Source organism: Schistocerca gregaria, chromosome X, assembly GCF_023897955.1.
Source record: "Schistocerca gregaria isolate iqSchGreg1 chromosome X, iqSchGreg1.2, whole genome shotgun sequence".
Lineage (NCBI taxonomy): Eukaryota > Metazoa > Arthropoda > Insecta > Orthoptera > Acrididae > Schistocerca > Schistocerca gregaria.
In genome coordinates this window covers 309932027-309953088 of record NC_064931.1, presented here as the reverse complement: position 1 = coordinate 309953088, position 21062 = coordinate 309932027, and the positions used below count along the sequence as shown (strand labels likewise).

The following is a 21062-nucleotide window of genomic DNA, read 5'->3' as shown; positions in this document are numbered from 1 at the left end:
ACCGATATTTCCAATTACAGTGCTGTATGATGTGTCATAACAACTTTGTACCACATGTAAGAGCCACCGCTATAAATTCCCGGAAATACTGTAACTGTAGTTAAGCGTGTCATAAATACAAGTGGCTGCATGAATTACAGCGGCGACATTTCTATGTAGTATGAAGTCGTTCTGGCGCATCACACAGCACTGATAATGGAAAGATAAGTTTACAAAACCGGTGTGCGAATAAGGTTCAAAGCAAAATTGCAGTTGTTTGTTGGGTCTTATTCCCTGAAAAAAGTGCTTTTTAATAAAGCGAAATTGCTATAATGTGTGACTAGTTTTTTGCACTGGTTTGAGTAACAGGAAGATATTTCACGGTAGATTTTGTAAGATACGAAGATGCAAGGTAGCCCATAGTAAGCACCCAATCGTTGCTATAACAATGCCGGCCGGTGTGGCCGTGCTGTTCTAGGCGCTTCAGTTTGGAACCGCGTGACCGCTACGGTCGCAGGTTCGAATCCTGCCTCGGGCATGGATGTGTGTGATGTCCTTAGGTTAGTTAGGTTTAAGTAGTTCTAAGTTCTAGGGGACTGATGACGTAAGATGTTAAGTCCCATAGTGATCAGAGCCTTTTTTTGCTATAACAATAGAGAAGCAAAGAATTATTTTAGATCTAGTTTATAATGATGAGTAGGTTTCCAGCAGCAGACAGCAGTAAGAATTATCATAACACTTCTTGTCCTTAACTGCTGCACGCTTACCCTCTCTACTTAGTTTTACACAACAACTGTTTTAATTAAGAACTGAATGTATCAACTTTTTTACCTAATGACGCACTAAATATGAAGTGCTCTATCAATTCAGTACTCGACGCTGAGTGTTCAATACTACTGGCCTGAAAACCGTCTGTGTACGTTGCATCTTGTTATGGGTCGCTTCGGGAGAACAATAATGTAATCGTATCATTAATGCGTAGTGGAGACCTTAGTTTTTAGAAGATACACACAAATAACTAGCGAATAGCTAGTTTCCTGATAAGCTGGTGCACACCGTAACATTTCGTCATTCAGCACTGTGTGACACAACGTGGCACAAATTACTGAAAATGAATACCACATTTACATTACTTACACCAGCGTTTCGGGATACCTGTGAATAGATGCTGAAACCTACATGCCCATCCTTCAGCTTCGCTGTGAATAAGTACAGAGTACTTAATATGATTCTACTAATTTGTATAGGGCACCAAATGCGTTCCATATCGGTTTGTCTGTTTCATTGTTGGCGGTTAGTTACATTCAGTAAGAAAGAACAATATTTTACCTATAATGGATAACATACTTAACAAAATAACGTATTAATGAAATAGATATCTTCGCGTCTGTTTTGCACTGCAAATTTCTTTATACCTCATCTGACCCTTTCACAGAGCTGACGCGTGACTTCTCACTTAATTTCTAATTTACGTCTGTTTAAGTCAATTTTCATGCTGCTTACCGAATGAGATGGGGCAGTGGACTAGCATTCGAGACGACGGCAGTTAAACTCCCCTCCTTGCCCTCCACATTTAGGTTTTCTGTGGTTCCCCTCACTAATTTCAAATAAATGCAAGGATGGTTGTTTCAAAACTGACACAGTAGATTCCTTTCATTGTACTTTCGCTATCCGAGATTGTCGTTCATCGACTGAACGTGTAACCCTAGTCTTCCTTAATTTTATATTCATGCTACTTGTCCCAAGCAAACCTATAGCTAAGATAGATTTAATGTGATAAAGTTTTAATTTTTGATGACTTAGTCACAAGTGATGTAGGACTGAATAAAATTGATTTTTAGGGAATGAACCAAGAAATGTCAAAAGAAAAGAAATTCATAGTTGTGTAGTATCGTCATTTTTACGTAATCGTTTACTTCTGAACAAATATTTCTTACGTATCATGCAACGAAAAATATCAAATTACTTCCACATACTAGTCAACCTAATTTCGGATCTCTTCTTCTGCTTCCACACAGCTTCGTATTTCAGTTTTCGCTCTGAATTTGTGATAGTAACTTGGCAGATCGCCAGAAGACGAGCGACTACATGAAACTTAAAGTTTTCAAGCATGGTCAAAGACCTATGACGAAGATCACATTCGATTTCAAACATTTCTCGACAAAGAATTTTTCTGATGATTATAGCATACTGTAACTGTTACCTGTCGTATTACAAACGGACATTTTGAAATACGAAACAATACAGTTCAGTGAAACATTGCTTACCAAATAAATTAACAACATAGAATTATTTGTAATAAACTACTTGTATACTGATCTCTGTCCTCCATAACTAGTGGGTTTTGTTATTAAGCCTTCCTATTAATTAATCTGTAGTGCACCGCAGGCGTCGTCCGATGATTCACAATTTTTGAAGAAAACAGTTTTCGTTAGGTGTCGAAATGACATAACACTATATGCCACCGTAAAATCGAATTTTGTTTTGATTTTATAAGACAGATTCAGAAATATCACAGAAGTTCGAATATTGATGTCACATGGAAACCGAGCGTCAAGGCAGAAATAAATAAATACGCATGAAATGGTTCTTTTATGTCGACTTCGTCGCCGAAGTGGCCGAGCGGTTCAAGGCGCTTCAGTCTGGAACCGTGCGACCGCTACGGTCGCAGGTTCGAATCCTGCCTCGGACATGGATGTGTGTGATGTCCTTAGGTTAGTTAGGTTTAAGTAGTTCTAAGTTCTAGGGGACTGATGGCCTCAGATGTTAAGTCCCATAGTGCTCAGAGCCATTTGAACCATTTTGAATCTTGAAGATCGATCCGGAACTACTTTGAAGCCGCATCAAAACTACTAGTTATCTAAATATCTATAAATTTGTGGGTAACTTATGTTCGTAGTACATTGTCAACACAATACTAGGAATTATTCATTTCTTCTTCAACAACAGTTTTACGTAAGAACATGAGTCATGAATGGAATTTGTCATTTTCTGAGAAACCTGTTGTCAAGTTACTTCTTAGTACCTCCTAAAGGTGTCGTGTGGAGTTGCGTTTACACCCCTGTTAGTTATGTAACGTAGGCAGCTCACAATCTCAAGGTTGGCTTTGACACCGGAGTGCTTTATCAAGAACGGCCCTACTATGATACTTATAGAGGTAACGCAGTCGGGAAGACAGTGGGTATGGAGACCAAACTTCTGTTAGGCGTTCTGATTCCGGTTTCCAGCTATGCCCCCAAATAAATTTCTGGCGAATTTCAGGAAATATGTAAAAGTTTTCTAAATTACCGCTACCAGTCACAAACTTTGTTAATTATTGTATTACTTATTAATATTGTATTACTTAGTAATACTGTATTACGTATTAATAAGTAATACAATAGTTAACAAAGTTTGTGACTCGTAGCGGTAATTTCAAAAACCTTTACATATTTCTTGAAACAGTCACGGTCGAAAAACAGTCAAAATGGCTTCGAATTTCAGGAAGCTTCCTCCTACATACACCCGAATTCGTTCTCCATCCGTTTGTGATCTACCTCTCCATGTCTAATTACCTCCATGCCATTTCTTCCAAATGCGGACATTGCGCTCTTGTTTTTCTCCTTCTTCTTCAAAAGTTTCAGCATTCAAAATGATAGGAATATTTTTTTCTTCGGCTACAAATTCGCGGTGGTCCCGTGTGCTAGCGAATCTATTTCACGGTCAAACATTAAATTCTCATTGACTTACGAATGTTTGGTGATTCCATGGCCACATCACTAACAATTATCTGGGACCATTTGCACGAACGTGAATACATAATTATCGCGAGTATTCTTACCTTCGCAATCTCTTCTGTTGGTGTGCCATTCACTTCACTATCAGAACCTGATTTTCTTTTGGTTATTAACTTTCGTTAGTCCTTACAGTCCTATCGACAAAGAGGCCGAGACGGAACACATTTAGCTCTTCAGGGTTTGGCGAAGGAGTCAGTCACAGTGGTATTATTGATGGAGCCACCATGTCATTAGCCAACTGTTGTTCAGTGAAACCGCAAAAATTTGAAGGATGGTCGGCCGGATAAATGAATCCAGTTTCTCCCTACCCACGAAGCCAGTCGTTCACCGTATCGTCTCATCACACGATTCAATATCTACATTGGAATAAATGAATCATATTATAGATCATAACGAAATAACGAACAAAAACAAGCTTTCCAATTTACTCAAATGTGTTGAGCAGTTTGTGAGCTGTTCTATCGAACAGTTTTGATTCACATTTAGCTACAGTATGAAAATGATTCTTCGGTACTAAGCTCACGCGAAAAAATACTAGAAAATTGCTTCTTTCCAGGTACTGAAAATATTCGTAAGACAACAAGTTTCCTGATTTATATTTTAGTTTCTCCATATTTCATGTCTTTTCTCCAAGCTACTAGTTCACAGGTTGCTACATCACCCAGTTTGATATCGTTACGGCTCTCTTAGTTAAACTATTATAACCTTCCTATTTTAGCATATGAAAATGTATCTTCTCATGCTGTTATTTGCTCTAAGGTAATACGTGTTTCCTGTACTTTGTTTCAGCTGCTGATATACTCATCACTTGCATATGCGAGAGAACGAAAAGTGAGATCTGGAACATCAGCACCGTTTTGGTGTGCCGTATTTGATTGTGAGAGGTAAGTTGAATATATCTGTTTATTCTAGGCAGATTTTTCGGCCGATGCTTGATTCCTTGGTGACATATGGATTTGGGAACAGGGTCACGGGCTTAGGCATAATATTCTGCGTAATATTTTGTCTTTAACGGCAGAAGACTCGTTGGAGGCTGCGGAGATAGCTGTTCAAATTTCTCAACGCTAACTGCTTCGAAACACAGTTAGCCCTACTTTAAACATTTTGTTGCTAGAGATAGCCGTACGAATAAATAATTCAGTTTTTATCAGGTTATCTATGAGATAAGTGGCCGGAGTAATCATGCAGAGAGATAGTAAACATAGATAACATGAGCGGCCTGCTCCAAAGACTCTGACAATGTCAGCAGTAGAGAAACGTTGAGCAGGCAGCTAAGCTCGTGACTACGTGCTCCCAAGTTCAGAAACCAAATATATTTGTTAGCTGCTCTGGTAGTAGAACGTTACACTGAAAGATGTATGAAACCGGCTACCATAATATAACTGAAACAAGATATGTTTATGAATTCCTACAGAGAGTTTCTAAGATTTCTGAGAATTTTGTGAGATTCTCTGCTAATTTGCGTAGACGTATCAGACTAGATGAAAGTTATATTGTTAGATATTATGGAACCTAGCTTGCTGTCCACACTTCGTATCAGTTTTTAAGTGTTCGTAAACCTCTATCTAGGTGAACATTTGGCTGTTTTGTACTTTTGTGTATCTGTCGACGACGACTTGAATTAGACTTTAAACCTTAATCTTTCTTCCTACTTATCATCTGAGTTACACATTTTTAGCAGCTGGTCCACGAACGGGAACTTCTAGTCATTTACACACTTCATACATGTAATACGACTATCCATCTCTAGGAGCAATGATAACTTTCTTATACCACCGATTGCGCATACGTCGACGAGGCTAACAATCCACTTACAGCAAATAAATTCTGAGCTTTGTAAGATGCTAATACGAAGCCTCACGAAGCAGACGACTACGAATTTCATCAAGACCCGTATACTCCAGAACGCAACAATAATTTTCACGACTTCGTCACTGTTTAAAGGTATTACTTACTTCTGATACTGAGCTATACTGCTTAATACAACAGTCTCCTTTGGTTTTACAGATATTTCCATAGTATATATTTAAATTTAAATCTTGTTTTTCACTTTAGATGACGCAGGAACTAAAATTTTTTGACCAGATTATCAGATTTTTACTGCTACAAAATCCTCATATCTGGAAACACTACAGAAAAAGATTATGTAAAACTCTAGAAATCGTTAGTCGTTGAAACATGACTGGTTGTTACGCTTGTAATGCATTAACGACAGACCGAGCGAGGTGGCGTAGTGGTTGACACACTGGACTCGCATTCGGGAGGACGACCGTTCAAACCCGCGTCCGGAGATCCAGATTTAGGTTTTCCATGATTTCCCTAACTCGCCTCAGGCTAACGTTGGGATGTTTCCTTTGAAACGCAGCGGCCGACTTTCTTCCCAATCCTTCCCTAATCCGATGGGACCGATGACTTCGCTGTTTGGTCCCCTCCCCCCCCCCCCCCCAACCAACCAATCATTAACGACGTAGAATCGTAGTCAAGTTAGCTTGACGCCTGCACACTAACAGCTCAGTTTACGATCATCACTAGGAGTACGAAATGAAACAACAGTTTCGCTCACGGTTAATGTACTACTGCTTGTTTCCGTGCGCAAATTTTCGATTCCACATAGCGTTGTTGCTTCTCATTGATTTTGCCCGAGAGGGAATTGGATCCTGGTCTTTCCACATTTCACCACTTGGCTCAGCCTTCAGCGCGAGGCACATGTGAATGTTATTCCATATTCCATAAACCAGAGATCGCTGTGTGGCATACTTACTGCCTTCCTTACTGTCCTATTTAATGTTGCTCCTTATGATAATCAAATACCAGTTTCTTTTATTTTACCATGGTGAAGAAAGTTACGTGGTATGTAGGTGTCCAGGGATGCTTTCTTCAAATCATAAAACGGGCGAGGCGGTGCAGTGGAACCACGGTCGTTAAGGATTGGCAGCTCCGCCAATGCACTGCACTTTTATACCTTGTGTATGCGATACTACCAACATCTGTATATTTACATATAGCAATCCCATGACTAGGGTCACCTCAGTGTAAAGGATAGTTTTAAATATGCTTAAACTATCTTACGTTTTGAAAGTAAAACCGATTGTGCCTCTCTTGTGCATACGATGAGTTCCGCTACGTGTTCAAAGGTATCCGGACACCTGGCTGAAAATGACTTAAAAGCTCGTAGCGGCCTCCATCGGTAATGCTGGAATTCAATATGGTGTTGGTCCACCCTTAGCCTTGATGACAGCTTCCACTCTCTCAGGCATACGTTCATTCAGGTGCTGGAAGGTTTCTTGGGGAATGGCAGCCCATTCTTCACGGAGTGCTGCACTGAGGAGAGGTATCGATGTCGGTCGGTGAGGCCTGGCGCGAAGTCGGCGTTCCAAAATATCCCAAAGGTGTTCTATAGGATTCATGTCAGGACTCTGTACAGGCCAGTCCATTACAGGGATGTTATTGTTGTGTAACCACTCCGCTACGGGCCGTGCATTATGAACAGGTGCTCGATCGTGTTGAGAGATGCAATTGCCATCGCCGAATTGCTCTTCAACAGTGGGAAGCAAGAAGGTGCTTAAAACATCAATGTAGGCCTGTGATGTGGTAGTGCCACTGAAAAACAACAAGGGTTGCAAGCCCCGTCCATGAAAAACACGACCACACCGTAACACCATCGCCTCCGAATTTTACTGTTGGCACTACACACGCTGGCAAATGACGGTCACCGGGCATTCGCCATATCCACACCCTGGCATGGTATCGCCACATTGTGTACCGTGATTCGTCACCCCACACAGCGTTTTCCACTTTTCAATCGTCAAATGTTTACGCTCCTTACACCAAGCTAGGTGTCGTTTGGCATTTACTGGCGTGATGTGTGGCTTACGAGCAGCCGCTCGACCATGAAATCCAAGTTTTCTCACCTCCCGCCTAACTCTTATAGTACTTGCAGTGGATCCTGATGCAGTTTGGAATTCCTGCGTGATGGTCTTAATAGATGTCTGCTTATTACACATTACGACCCTCTTCAACTGTCGGCGGTCTCTGTCAGTCAACAAACGAGGTCAGACCGTACGCTTTTGTAGTGTACGTGTCCCTTCACGTTCCCACTTCACTATAATATCGGTAACAGTGGACCTAGAGATGTTTGGGAGTGAGGAAATCTCGCGTACAGACGTATGACACACGTGACACCCATCACCTGACCACGTTCCAAGTCCGTGAGTTCCGCGGAGCGCTCCATTCTGCTCTCTCACGATGTCTAATGACTACTGAGGTCGCTGTAATGGAGTATCTGGCAGTAAGTTACAGCACACTGCACCTAATATGAAAAAAGTATGTTGTTCGGGGTGTCCGGATACTTTTGATTACATAGTGGGACGTTCATCCATCTCCGAAAATGCTATCCTAGAAATGTTCACATTATATAAGCTACATGCATGACGTTGGAGTAGAGTACTCTCCCGGCAGACAGAAACTAACTGCTGCAATTTGTAGATACCGTCAGTTAACTCTTGCGCATACCCATAACCGATGGCAGTGACACATTTCAGAATTCAGCTGTCGCTTGCCAGAAACGTTGCATCATCTTGTGCTAAATTTACGTGTACGCAAGTGCGAAAGTGATCCGTCGCAGCTGTTCTAATTTTCGTCCTACAGTGATAACATACAAACACTAACCCAAAAGTAAAGGAAAATATTTTGAAGTTACAGGTATTGTGTACAGTGCGTTACGAGTATTCTGCGTGCACCGATCATCAAGTGACAAAATAAATACTTTCCTCAAAATAATGTCCAGTCCACTAGAAAAAAGCGGACTGAAAGATTGTCTTATATATGATGTTTTTCATATTGACGTGGGAAGAGAGACACAAAGAAAACAAAAACTTGAGGAGCTGCTAATATAGTACTAGGAAGCTGTAATGAAACCTAAAAGAGTAACTTTGGAAGCTGAGTCAGTTATTGATAATATTATCACTAATATGGACAGCAGTGCATATACAACAAAGGTTCAACTTTCTGATCATGTTGGATGGCTGTGAGAAGGATATGGAAATCTAAATTCACAAACAAAAGATTAACGTGTAGAAATAGATCTTAGGCTTTTCAACCAATAAAATATCGATATATTTAAATATTTAAAGTAATGTTGAGAAAAAAGCAGTGGGCAGACACTCTTCAGGCTCAGATAACAGATGGAAATTACGATGTTTTTCAAGAAATCTTAACACATTACTTCAATATAACATTTCCAAACACCAAGAGGGAAAGAAAAATTATCCAAAACAAGCAGTGGATCACGAAGGAAACAATAGAACTGAAAGCTACCTTAAGAGAAATGAAACAAAGGGAAAATATTGAAACCTACGAACAGCGCCAAAAGTTGTACAAATAATTGATAAGACAAAAAAAACCAAATCAATTAATGAGATTATTTTAAAATCAACAAAAAATGAAAACATATGAAACAGAAACCATTAAAATGAATAATAAAATCATTACAGATGAAACAGAAATTGCCGATGTCTTGAATAATGGCTACACAGATACAGTAGAAAACCTCAGTCATGAATGTAATAACCAAGGAAGTCACCAGATCACAGTGAAAGATAAGCCAAGCTATTCAATGTTCCTGAAACCAGTATCTAAAGAGGAAGTGACAAAGGTTATAAAAAAGTTTAAGGGCAAAAAAGCCTGCTGGACATGAGGGAGTGTTGATTTACCTAATAAAGCAGGCGATAGCAGAAATAATCACAGCACTATTGGATATTGTCATCTGCTCATTCTAATTTGGAGTGTTTCCTGATCAACTTAAATTAACTAAAGGAGTACCTCTACACAAAAACTGAAAAGCATGATGATCCTAACAATTACAGATCAATTTCCTTAGTATCAGCCATCTCCAAAACATTAAAAGTATCCATGCTCAACATACTAGCTGCTTATCTGGAAAATCATAATATAGTAACTCTACCTCAGCAAGGATACGAGAAAGGAAATCAATGGAAATTGCAATTGAATCGTTAACATAATTTATTGTGCAGGCCTTGGACAAGGGATGGTAGTGTTTGGAGTTTTTCCTGTGTTATCCAAGGCTCTTGACACAATTAATCATGCAGTTCTAGTAAAGAAGCAAGAAAATATCGGTGTTTGTCGATGCGCAGCAGATTGGATAACACATTTCAGTAACAGGAGGCAGTATGTAACCTTTAGCAATTCATACAGATTAGAAGTTAGAAGCATTAATTGCGGTATACCTGAACGATCTGTAATGGGGCCTATCCTCTTCAGTTTATTTGTAAATGATACACAAATGTATGGAAACGAAAATAAGATACTGAATCCAGATGATACGACTGTGTTAAACCTTTCCAAAAATTTTGAAGTAGTTCATAAAGACACTATCCTATCAGTCAGTAACATAGCACAATGACCCATGGAAAATAAGTTACTTAATAATCTGAAAAAAGCTATGTGCATGGTTTTCAACAATAAACAAGTTAATACAAACTTTGCCAAAAGACTTGCAAAACCTCAAAAGTGCGATGATGTTCCCTGCAGCGCTAAAAAAGTTTCGTTTATAACGTGGCTGAGTACCTGAGCAGACAGTTAGCAAAGGTTTATCATGTGAGGAGCGGTAAATTTTATGTACCACATTAAGGGAAACTAGAATTACAGATTAGTGTTATAAAGTACACTAGAATTAAAATTATTTATGTGCAGTATAAGATATTATGTCATTGTAAGCATAATGACGTGCAATATGTTACAAGTACATAGCTGTATAAAAAGTAATTTGCGGGACCAACAAAATCACGGTGGCAGTGATATGTGCATTAAAATTTAATTCCTGTTTCCGCGCCGGCCGGAGTGGCCGAGCGGTTCTAGGCGCCTCAATCTGGAACCGCCCGACCGCTACGATCGCAGGTTCAAATCCTGCCACGGGCATGGATGTGTGTGATGTCCTTAGGTTAATTAGGTTTAAGCAGTTATAAGTTCTGAGGATTGATGACCTGAGATGTTAAGTCACATTAGAACCTTTTTGGGCCGTCAGCCGCAGCTAATTGGCAAGGTCTCGGTTACCAGTTTTCAGTACGCAGCCATGCAACTATGGTTCAGATCTTGTTATGAAGATTTGTCTACCTTGGATATACAAGAAGCAGATGCATACACTACAGCTGTATCTAATTCATCTCCCTAGCGTACACCTGATTCGAACTACTGGTGCACCTTTATTTTTAAGTTAATTTTCCTCCTGGGGCAAGCTTAAATTAATGACGGAAACAAAGAACATAGAGAAAAATTCGGAGTATCTCCAATTCTCTGACTGGTGACCGTACAAGGTACGATACTGTTTCTAAAACTATGGACGGAATCACATCTGAGTGCAATCTACTCACAAAGAATTTCCTTTACGGCAAATAGAACGTAACTCGTCGTCAGAGATTAAAAGCTACGTATACCAACAAAAGAAATCATACTCCATATTAGCAATACGAATTCCTAGTATTTAAAATGAAAATTTTGGAAATCACGCTTACAACCTCCTCCTACGCCTTCTCCTCCTCCTCCTCCTCCTCCTTCTCCTTCTTCTTCTTCTTCTTATTATTATATTATCATCATCATTTCCGTACGGCATAAATTAAGAGTTTTTTAATCACAAGAATAGCTATACATATACAAATATTACTAAATTACTACATAACACTTCAACATAGCTCTCCAGCATAATACGATACAAATGACAATATTTACAGGCGAATATCGAGGTGGTTTACATAGCTTAACACTCCCCTCGTCACTGTCAGGAAATCTTCGAAAAGACCCTTGTAGGCACGTGCAAGACATGTTCATACAATATGAGTAACGATCTGTCGTTCAGCACCAGAGTGACAATATTGTGATGAAGATTTCCCCTCTTCTGGCGAATGTCTGCCCATCTTTCATGGCCCATTCGGATGCAGTTCAGAGCAGTCCAAATTGCCCAAGGTTTGTCAAATTCAGAGATTTTCTGCTGCATGCAGCTCAGTTTTCGGCATTGTGGAGCACAGTTTTCATTCATTGATGACACTGAATTTATCTTCAGTAACAATCCTGGCCATTATAAGAGTTGCTTGTCATGATCTCAATGTTTTTCGCTGCATGGAGAATACATCATTCAATAGGTAACCAATATGTGGGGCAGATGGTATTGACCCACTAACGATGTGCACGGATTCTTTAAGTAGTGCATCTACATTTTTCACATACGGACTACTAAGCCAGCCAGACAGGCAGACGCACAGTACCTTACTGTTGAGTGCAACAATCCGAGCGCCGGTACACGAAGAGTATAGAGTATCCCAGCTAGTTGCACAGAGCTTATCTAAAATCTTATTTCTACGTTTGAATTTATTAGATGTTCGTGGCAAATGTCACGTCAAAGGTGATCTAATATAGTCCTTAACACATGACCGCAACTAGTTTGAACCTAGTTTCGAGCCGGCCGGAGTGGCCATGCGGTTCTAGGCGCTACAGTCTGCAACCGAGCGACCGCTACGGTCGCAGGTTCGAATCCTGCCTCGGACATGGATGTGTGTGATGTCGTTAGGTTAGTTAGGTTTAATTAGTTTTAAGTTCTAGGTGTCTGATGACCTCAGAAGGTAAGTCGCATAGTGCTCAGAGCCATTTGAACCTAGTTTCGATAGAAACGCGTAAATTTAACACCAGAACGGCGAAAGTGGGCAAAGTGACCCCTTTCATACTTTTTTTCTTTATTGCCATATCCAGTTTATTTACTTCGTAATGAAATCATATGACTTTTCCTCATTTTTCTCTTATTTAATATGGTGTATTAGGATTTACAAAATATTTATTTTTTCTTCGACATTTCATTCGGTATACCTAGAACGGCGGAAGGGGTCAATTTGACCCAAATGTAATTTTTCTTCTGAATATATGTAAATTGTCCAGCAATGAAACGGCAGCAGTCATGCAGAGCGGTTGCTGCTCATTGTTGCAAACTGGCACGTGTAAATTCCAATCTATCGCAGTTTATATCGTGTCCAGCATCACGTATGCTCTGCGTGTCATTTGTACGACAGGTATAACTATGGATGATCTCTGGTCGCACTCTTACGGGCCTATTTTTATCAAGGACGTTGTGCCAATGGACAGTTTTCAGGAACTTCTCAGATTTCTCTGTTTCGATGAAAAATTAACCCGAGCTGAAAGCCTGGTAGCCAACAAATTCGCTCTTGTACCAAAATTTGTGGAAAGTTCTTTGTAAACAGTAGGATATTCCTTCTTACCGCCATGGAGAAAATATACCCATTGACGAGCAATTATTTCGAAGCAAAACAAGATGCAGGTTCACTCAGCTCACGTCCAACAAACCAGACAAATATAGTCTCAAACTCTGGTTGACAGTTGATGCAACGACAAAGTATATATGTAATGCTTTCCCGTATCTCGGCAAAGAGGACACGCATAGAGAGAAGCAACCACTTGTAGAGCACGTCGCCCTGGGTCTCATGGAGCCATTTGTAAATCAAGGAAGAAATGTGACGACGGGCATTTTTGCGTCTCTTCAACTTCCTAAAATGTCAAAAAAAAGAAAACTTCATTAGTTAGTACAATGAACAAGATCCGTAAGGTAATGTCCGTTGAAGTAAGGAAGCCCAATGCTGAAATATGCTCCACCACCATCCTGCACCTCAGTGGCAACAAAAACTGCACCATAACTGTATACCAAGGAAGGAAGAATAAAAATGTCATTCTTCTGAGACACTGCATGTTGAAGTAGCAATAAACAACGAAGGAAAGAAGAACTATGAAACCATAACATTCTATTAGCAAGAAAGTATGATGTGGATGTGATTGATCAAATGATCAGTGAATATACTACAAGGGTTGCATGTAGGAGAAGGCCAATGCATGTCTTCTATAACGTCGTGGACATGGCCGCAATAAATGCATGGATCACCTGCAACAAATATCGAACAAGAAAATGGAAAGGAAGAAGTTCATACTTCAGATGGCGAATGAACTCATGGGAACGAAAGAGCAAGAACACCAGGCAGAGGAAGAAGATATGGACAGAAATCACTTAGAAAGTGGAGGAATTGCCAAATCAGCCTCTGAAAAGGCAACAAGAGCAGCGGTAACTGCGTATAGTGCCACAAAGCCGCGTGCGCAAAATGTGAGCGTTAACAAACAAAAAAAAAAAAAAAAAAAAAAAAAAAAAAAAAAAAAAAAAAAAAAAAAACACCTGTGCTAAGTGTGTCCGGCAGATTCCAATGACTTGAGTGAAAAGTAATACAAACCCGTGTGTAGAAAACATGCGAGGGTAATATGGTCCAAGTATACTAAATGTATCCAGAAGGTTGTACAAATAGTTAATAAATGAAAATCTACAGTTAATGAAACTTTTAGGCATTAGCAACAATAAATTTGTAAGATATTGCGTTGCTGAAATAAATAAGTAATTATTAATTATAATGTTATATAATTATTGTGATTACAAAAAATATGGATTAACAAACACTAAAACAAAGTACTTGTTTAAGTCAAATATGAAAATGATCCTTTTCCGTCGTTCTATAAATCTCAGAATCTCAGAAGGGTCTAGTGTTCCGCAAACAAGTAAAATACGCCACTTTCCCTCAAGACGAAGTCACGTGCCATCAGCCGATTTGGAATAAGCGTCTCAAAAGAGAGGGCAGCCGGCAAGTGTGTGTCTTCCGCAGCAAATGGCTTTGAGCAGTACGGGACTTAACCCCATCTGAGGTCGTCAGTCCCCTAGACTTATAACTACTTAAACCTAACTAACCTAAGGACATCACACACATCCATGCCCGAGGCAGGATTCAAACCTGCGAGCGTAGCAGCAGCGCGGTTCCGGACTGAAGCGTCTAGAACCACTCTGTCACAGCGGCCGGCTGTGTCTTCCGCAACTGCAGACGCTCAGTGAACCAAATGTCGGCCAGTTCATAGACTCCATTTCGTCTTCTGAGAGACTGGGCCTTTTCGAAACTCGGCTTTGCCGCAGTAAAGTTCTTCCTCCTGTGGTTCCTGGAGTTAATTACGACTTAGCTACTAGTGTTTCTCACGAACATTTTTTCTCTTTGCAGAGCATATCCAGAATGAACAAGCTGTGTCGGCAAGTGAGCATCGAGAGCCCGGGGCCGAGTATTAAGGACTGCGTCTTCAGCTTCGAAGTTCCCGTCCCCGATGTGCCGCCTATGGGTGCGCGAATCAGGGTAAGAACACTGTTCAAAATTCTTAGCAGTGTGCTCTTCCTCATGCTGTTATCATTAAGTACTTACGTTTGGCAACATAAAGGCACTGAATCAAAGGAAAGAACACACATAACGGAAGTATTACATTTTATCTTAAATATTGTACGGAAATTGCAATGTTCTCTCCGCTATGTCCCAAGGACTCGAAAATGCTACGGTATTGCGTCCGTTCGTTCTAGGGAAGAGGGCAGCTCAACGGCTTCGCTCAGTTTGTCCAAAGGCAAACTCAGCGTCATTCTGAAAAGAAAAGACTTTGTTTCAAAGATTCAGTACTTGAAAGTATGTGTTTACAGAGAAGATGTAAAGGAAATATTTTTTCCTCATCTGAAGTAAGTAAAAAACAGGATTCATGTCAGTTGCGCGTGCGTGGTATTGATGAATCTAAACTTTCTACGAGCCTTATATTAAAATTTCCGTTAGCCTATCAAATATGTATTTTTTTTTTTATCTGCCAGATTCTGCGGGACAGATGCGACCCACAGTTACTTGGTCCTGAAACGAGTCGTACGTAGTTTACAGATTGTGGATTAAAAAAAAATAATAAACGACACAGTTAATAAAACACAAAAAACTGTAAGAGAGAATACGAATAAATAGCATATTCCTACTGCAGAATAAAGTTGTCAACTGCTGCCAGGAGTTAATGTACAGAGCAGTAAGAGTGAACTACAAGGAAACCTTTCAGCTTGGGTTTGAATACTTGGGGTTTATCATTCTACTCTTTCAGCTCTGCTGGAAACCAGTTGCTAATGAAACCTGCTGAACAGTGCAAATCTTTCTGTACAATGCTTAAGAAAATGTTGTACAAATATATATCGTTTTCACTGAACGAATGTCACGGTTTCTTATAAATGAGCGAGAATTTTCCACAACAAATTGCGTGATGGAATATATGGAACGTTTCTGCTTCAACTGCCGTATTCTATCTCATGTGTCAGATTTCGCTATTATTATACACCCCACATAGCAACGTGACAAATTTTCAGTATTTGCAAGCTGCAGAACACCACATAAACGAAAGTATAGCTATTATTTTACCCCATGCATCAAGAGAAGAAACCTTAAATGGAAAAACACATACACTGAGGTGACAAAAGTCATGGGATAGAGACATGCACATACACTCATGGCGGAGCTGTCATCTGTACTAAGGTAATTCATGTGAAAAGGTGCCCGACGTAATTGTGGCTTCACGACGCCATCTAACAGACTTTGAACGCGAAATGACAGTTGGAGCTAGACACGTGGGACATTCCATTTTGGAAGTTGTTAGGGAATTCAATATTCCGAGATCCACAGTGTCAAGAGTGTGCCAATAACACCAAGTTTCAGTCATTGCCTCTCACCAATGACAACGCAGTTGCCGACATCCTTCACTTAACGACCGAGAACAGCGGCGATTTCATAGAGTTGTCAGTGCTAACAGACAAGCAACACTGCGTGAAATAAACGCAGAAATATATGTAGGACGTATTTCACCTGGTAAGAGCTTAGGGTACAGTCTGAGTGTGTCGCGGACCCCACGAAGTAATAGACCCACGTTCTCAACAAGGCATTGTGGAAGCTGGTGGTGGCTTCGTAATGATGTGGGTTGTGTTTACATGGGATGGACTGGATCCTCTGGTCCAGCTGAATCGATAATTGGCTGTACTTGGAGGCCAGTTGCAGCCAGTCATAGACTTGTCGCTCCCAAACGACGATGGAATTTTTGCAGATGACAGTGCGCTATGTTACTGGGCCACCGTTGTTTCCGATTGGACTGAAGAACGTTCTGGACAATTTGAGCGAACGATTTGGCCAACCAGATCGCCCGACATTGAATCCCATCGAACATTTATGGGACGTAATGGAGAGATCAGTTCGTGCACAAAATCCATCGCCGGTAACACTTTCACCAGTTTGGACGGCGGTGGAGGCAGCGTGGCTCAATATTTCTGCAGGGGAGTTCCAACAACTTGTTGGGTCAATGCCACGTCGAGTTGTTGGACTACGACGGGCAAAAGGAGGTCTGACACGATATTAGGAGGTACCCTATGACTTTTGTCACCTCAGTATATACGACCTTCTGAAACGTTTAGATTCAGCTACTTTTACCGGGAGAGTAATTGCTAAATTTAAGGACTTAGAAATCAGTAAGTTTACATTTTGCATTTTCATTCACTGATATCCTACGGGTGTTATTCTGTGGGGAACTCCTCACTTAGCCACAAACTGTTCTTCGCAAAAAAGAAAGCAACTGGAATTATACGTGAAGTTTACACACTTACATCTTGTAGGCATCTGTATTATCAGCTAGGAATATTAAACGCTGCTCCACAGTACACGTACATTTATTCACTGACGAAATTTGTTGTCTACCATCCATTGAGATTTGAGAGTAATAGAGATATTCACCAACAAAATATGAGAAGGAAAATTATTGTGCGCTTCCCTCTAGTGAATCTATCTTTGGTACAGAAAGGAGTGCAATACTCAGCTATAAAACTCTTGGATGATCTGCCCAGTTAAATAAAATGTCTGACAGACAGCAGAAGCTTTTTCAGATTCAGACTGTTTCCCCTTTACAACTCCTTCTATACCATATAGGAATTCTCGAATAGAAATAAGTCAGAAACAAAATGTAGCTTCTAATTGTGCCATCTGTTGTTTAACTTCCACATCGTAACGTGAAGACGGAACTGCTGCCCCATCGCTAAAGCTAGGACGCGGCTTTGCAGGTAGTGTGCGCCGGAGCCTGCTACCGGCGGCGCTCGCCGTCCGTGTCCTCGATGTCGTCGGTGTCGTCGCAGGAGTCGACATCGCAGGAGCCGACGCAGAGCCCGGCGCACTACGGCGTGCGCGACGGCGCGCTCTTCCCGGGCTACGAGGTGGCCGGGATCGTCGAGTCGCTGGGCGAGCGCGCGGACCCCGCCACAGCCGGCCCCGGGGGGCTCTCCGTCGGAGACCACGTCGTGCTCTACCCCTACGAGGGCGTTCCCAACGGGTACGGACGCCAGCATTTCAGAATAGCTGCCTTCTACACTATACGATCACGGGTACCTGGACGTTAACATGGAGTGTGTGCTCCCTTCTGCTTTCTGACGGCTTTGAACTCTGCTGGGGACACTTTCAATTAAGTGTCTGAATGTTTGTAGGCGAATGACAGCCCGTTCTTCCTCGAGAGGCAAAACGAGAAAAGATAGTGATGTTAGGCGCTCGGATCTGGGGCGAAGTCGACTTTCTAACTCAACCCAAAGTCGACCCGTTGCGTTCAGATTGGGACTCTGGACAGGCCAGTCCTTTGTAGGAAAATTAGCCTGCCAGTGTGGCCGAGCAGTTCTAGGCGCTTCAGTCTGGAACCACGCGACCGCTACGGTCGCAGGTTCGACTCCTGCCTCGGGCATGGATGTGTGTTATGTCCTTAGGTTAGTTAGGTTTAAGTAGTTCTAAGTTCTAGGGGACTGATGACTTGAGATGTTAAGTCCCATAGTGCTCAGAGCCATTTGAACCATTTTTTGAAAATTATACTGCACAGCCGTTACTTCACAGATGCTGCTCTATCATAGGGTGCACTGTCATGCTGATAATCAATTATCGTCTCCAAACTGTTCCTCTACTGTGCACAGTACACAATTCTGTAAATGTGTTCATACCCTTCCGCATTTATCGTTTACATCAGCGCAATAAGGGGAACACACCCTCGAAAAATACCCCCATACTGTAACGCCGCCTCCTCTGTACTACACAGGTTTGCAGGTAACGCTCTCCAGGCATTCGCCAAACCCAAACCCTTCCATCGGTTTGCCACAATGTTTAGCGTAATTTATCACTCCAAAACACTCATTTCCTGTCATCCACTGTCCAGTGGCATCACTCTTTACACCATCTCAAGCATAACTCAGCGCTAATTACAGAAATATGTGGCTATGAGGATCTGTTCGTCCATTGCACCCTATTCTTTTTAACTCACTGCACACAGTTGGTGTGTTACCTGGGCAGCTGACAGCACTTTGAAACTCACGAACATTTTCTTCCGCTGATTTCGTGCGATTTTGTTTACAGCGATTCTCCGCATTTACGTTGACATTTTTTTACATTTACATACGTACTCCGCAAGCCACAGTACGGTGCGTGGCGAAGGGCACCCTCTACCACAACTAGCCGTTTCTTTTCCTGTTCCCCTCGCAGATAGAACGAGGGAAAAACGGCTATCTACATGCCTCTATATGATCTCTAATTTCTAGTCTCTTATTTTCTCGATTTCTAGGCGAAATATATGTTGGTGGCAATAGAATCGTTCTGTAGTCAGCTTCAAATGCCAATTCTTTGAACTTTCTCAGTAGTTTTCTTCCAAATGAATCTCTTCTTCCTTACTGGGATTCACACTCGAGCTCCCCAAGCATATCCGTAACACGTGCACGCTGAGCAAACCTACCGGTACCAAATCTAACAGCTCACCTCTGAACCGCTTTGATGTCTTCTTTCAATCCGACCTGGTGCAGATCCCAAACACTCCAGAATTACTCAAGAATAGGTCGCACTAGCATCATACATTCGATTTGCTGTACAGATGAACCACACTTTCCTAAAATTCTCACAATAAACGAACATTCGTGTTCCCTACTACAGTCCTTACATGCTCATTCCATTTCATATTGCTTCGCAACATTCCACCCAGATATTTAAATGACGAGACTGTGTCAAGCAGAACACTACCAATGCAGTATCCAAACATTACAAGCAGGGCTTTTTTTCTAGAAAAAGTTTGAGAGTACTCTGACATTGGATATAATGCAGCGAAAATTACTTATAACTGAAACATGGGATACTACCCGTCTGCTTTTAGCCATGACGTCATGAACATGTCGATATACAAAAAAAAGTGTATCGGACTCTTCAGTTGACTTACAGCTCAAATGAAGCAAGCAATACCGAGAATGTGCTATCGAACACTTCAGTTTACATCACCTCAAATGAAGCAGATTCCCATCAACACCTGAACAATAAAGAAAATGGTATCGTACACCTGTAATACATCTCAAACGAAACAGGTGAGTCCAATCAACCCTCCAACATACAAAACAACACAGAGAAATATTACTGAACAAACACTTTAACCTTTTCCCACCAAAATCTGCACTGGTTCATATTGCCATTACCACCACGAAAAGATGAAATAAAAAATTTATGTCCATGAAATAAATCTTTAGCATTCTTCCAAGTTCTCAACATTGTAAAAAAATTACTTTGTCAACGAAAAAGTTTAGGTGTACACATCCCCCAGTGTTCCCCCAGAAAAATCGCAGTGATTACAAGTTTGTTTTTCTTACTAATCTGCATTAACTTACATTACTCGTCAAGAAGAGTCAGCTGCCGTTCATCACACCAAATGGAAATTTTGCCTAGGTCATCTTGTATTAACCTACATTCACTTATCTTTGACACCTTCTTGTACTCCCAGCATTATTAGCATACAGTCGCAGATAACTGCCCGCCCTGATGTCATGCTCAGCTGTCCCTGTTTGTCCGGACATGATGTCTGTCTGGTCTTCATATATCTGTTGTTGTGCCTTTATGTTTCAACTTCACAGTGACATCACCAGCAGTCGACTTGGGTAGCCTTAGAAGGGTTGAAATGCCCTTACAGTTTTGTTACTATGATGGCATCCAGTTATTAGTGCACAATGGAATTTGTTGAGCTCTCCTGACTGTTACTGCTTGTGCTGTTACTGCTTCTGTACTGGCAATGTAATACTCCCTGCCTGATTTTATAATGATGGGTTCACCTCCATAATGCAATTTTGCATTTATGTAGGGTGTCTGGATACTTTTGGTCAGACAGTGTATGCATGTCTGTGAACACTCATTAGTTGGAATTTGCTGTCATGGACTTTTCATTTCTGTTGCAGTGAATATGGAAGTTGAACTTACTGTGTTTAATGTTTCCTACTGCAGACATATATTATGTAATGGTAATGCATCTTTACGTACTGTATGTGTATGATAAGTAGGCTACTTTCAAGAATGTTTCCTTTAAATATGAATAAAACTGCACTGTACC

At 41.0% G+C, this 21062-nt stretch overlaps 1 protein-coding gene across 7 annotated transcripts in view; it reads left to right on the top strand.

Annotated features, from left to right (window-relative positions):
- LOC126297677 (uncharacterized) overlaps nt 1-21062 on the top strand; it is a 216141-nt gene that overhangs the window by 172604 nt on the left and 22475 nt on the right. For all 7 annotated transcript variants that reach the window (XM_049988783.1, XM_049988784.1, XM_049988785.1 and 4 more), the window contains 3 exons: nt 4545-4639; nt 14855-14983; nt 17740-18005. In XM_049988783.1, coding sequence (XP_049844740.1) covers nt 14867-14983; nt 17740-18005 — 383 coding nt within the window. In that variant the 5' untranslated portion in view covers nt 4545-4639; nt 14855-14866. The remainder of the gene's footprint in view (nt 1-4544; nt 4640-14854; nt 14984-17739; nt 18006-21062) is intronic.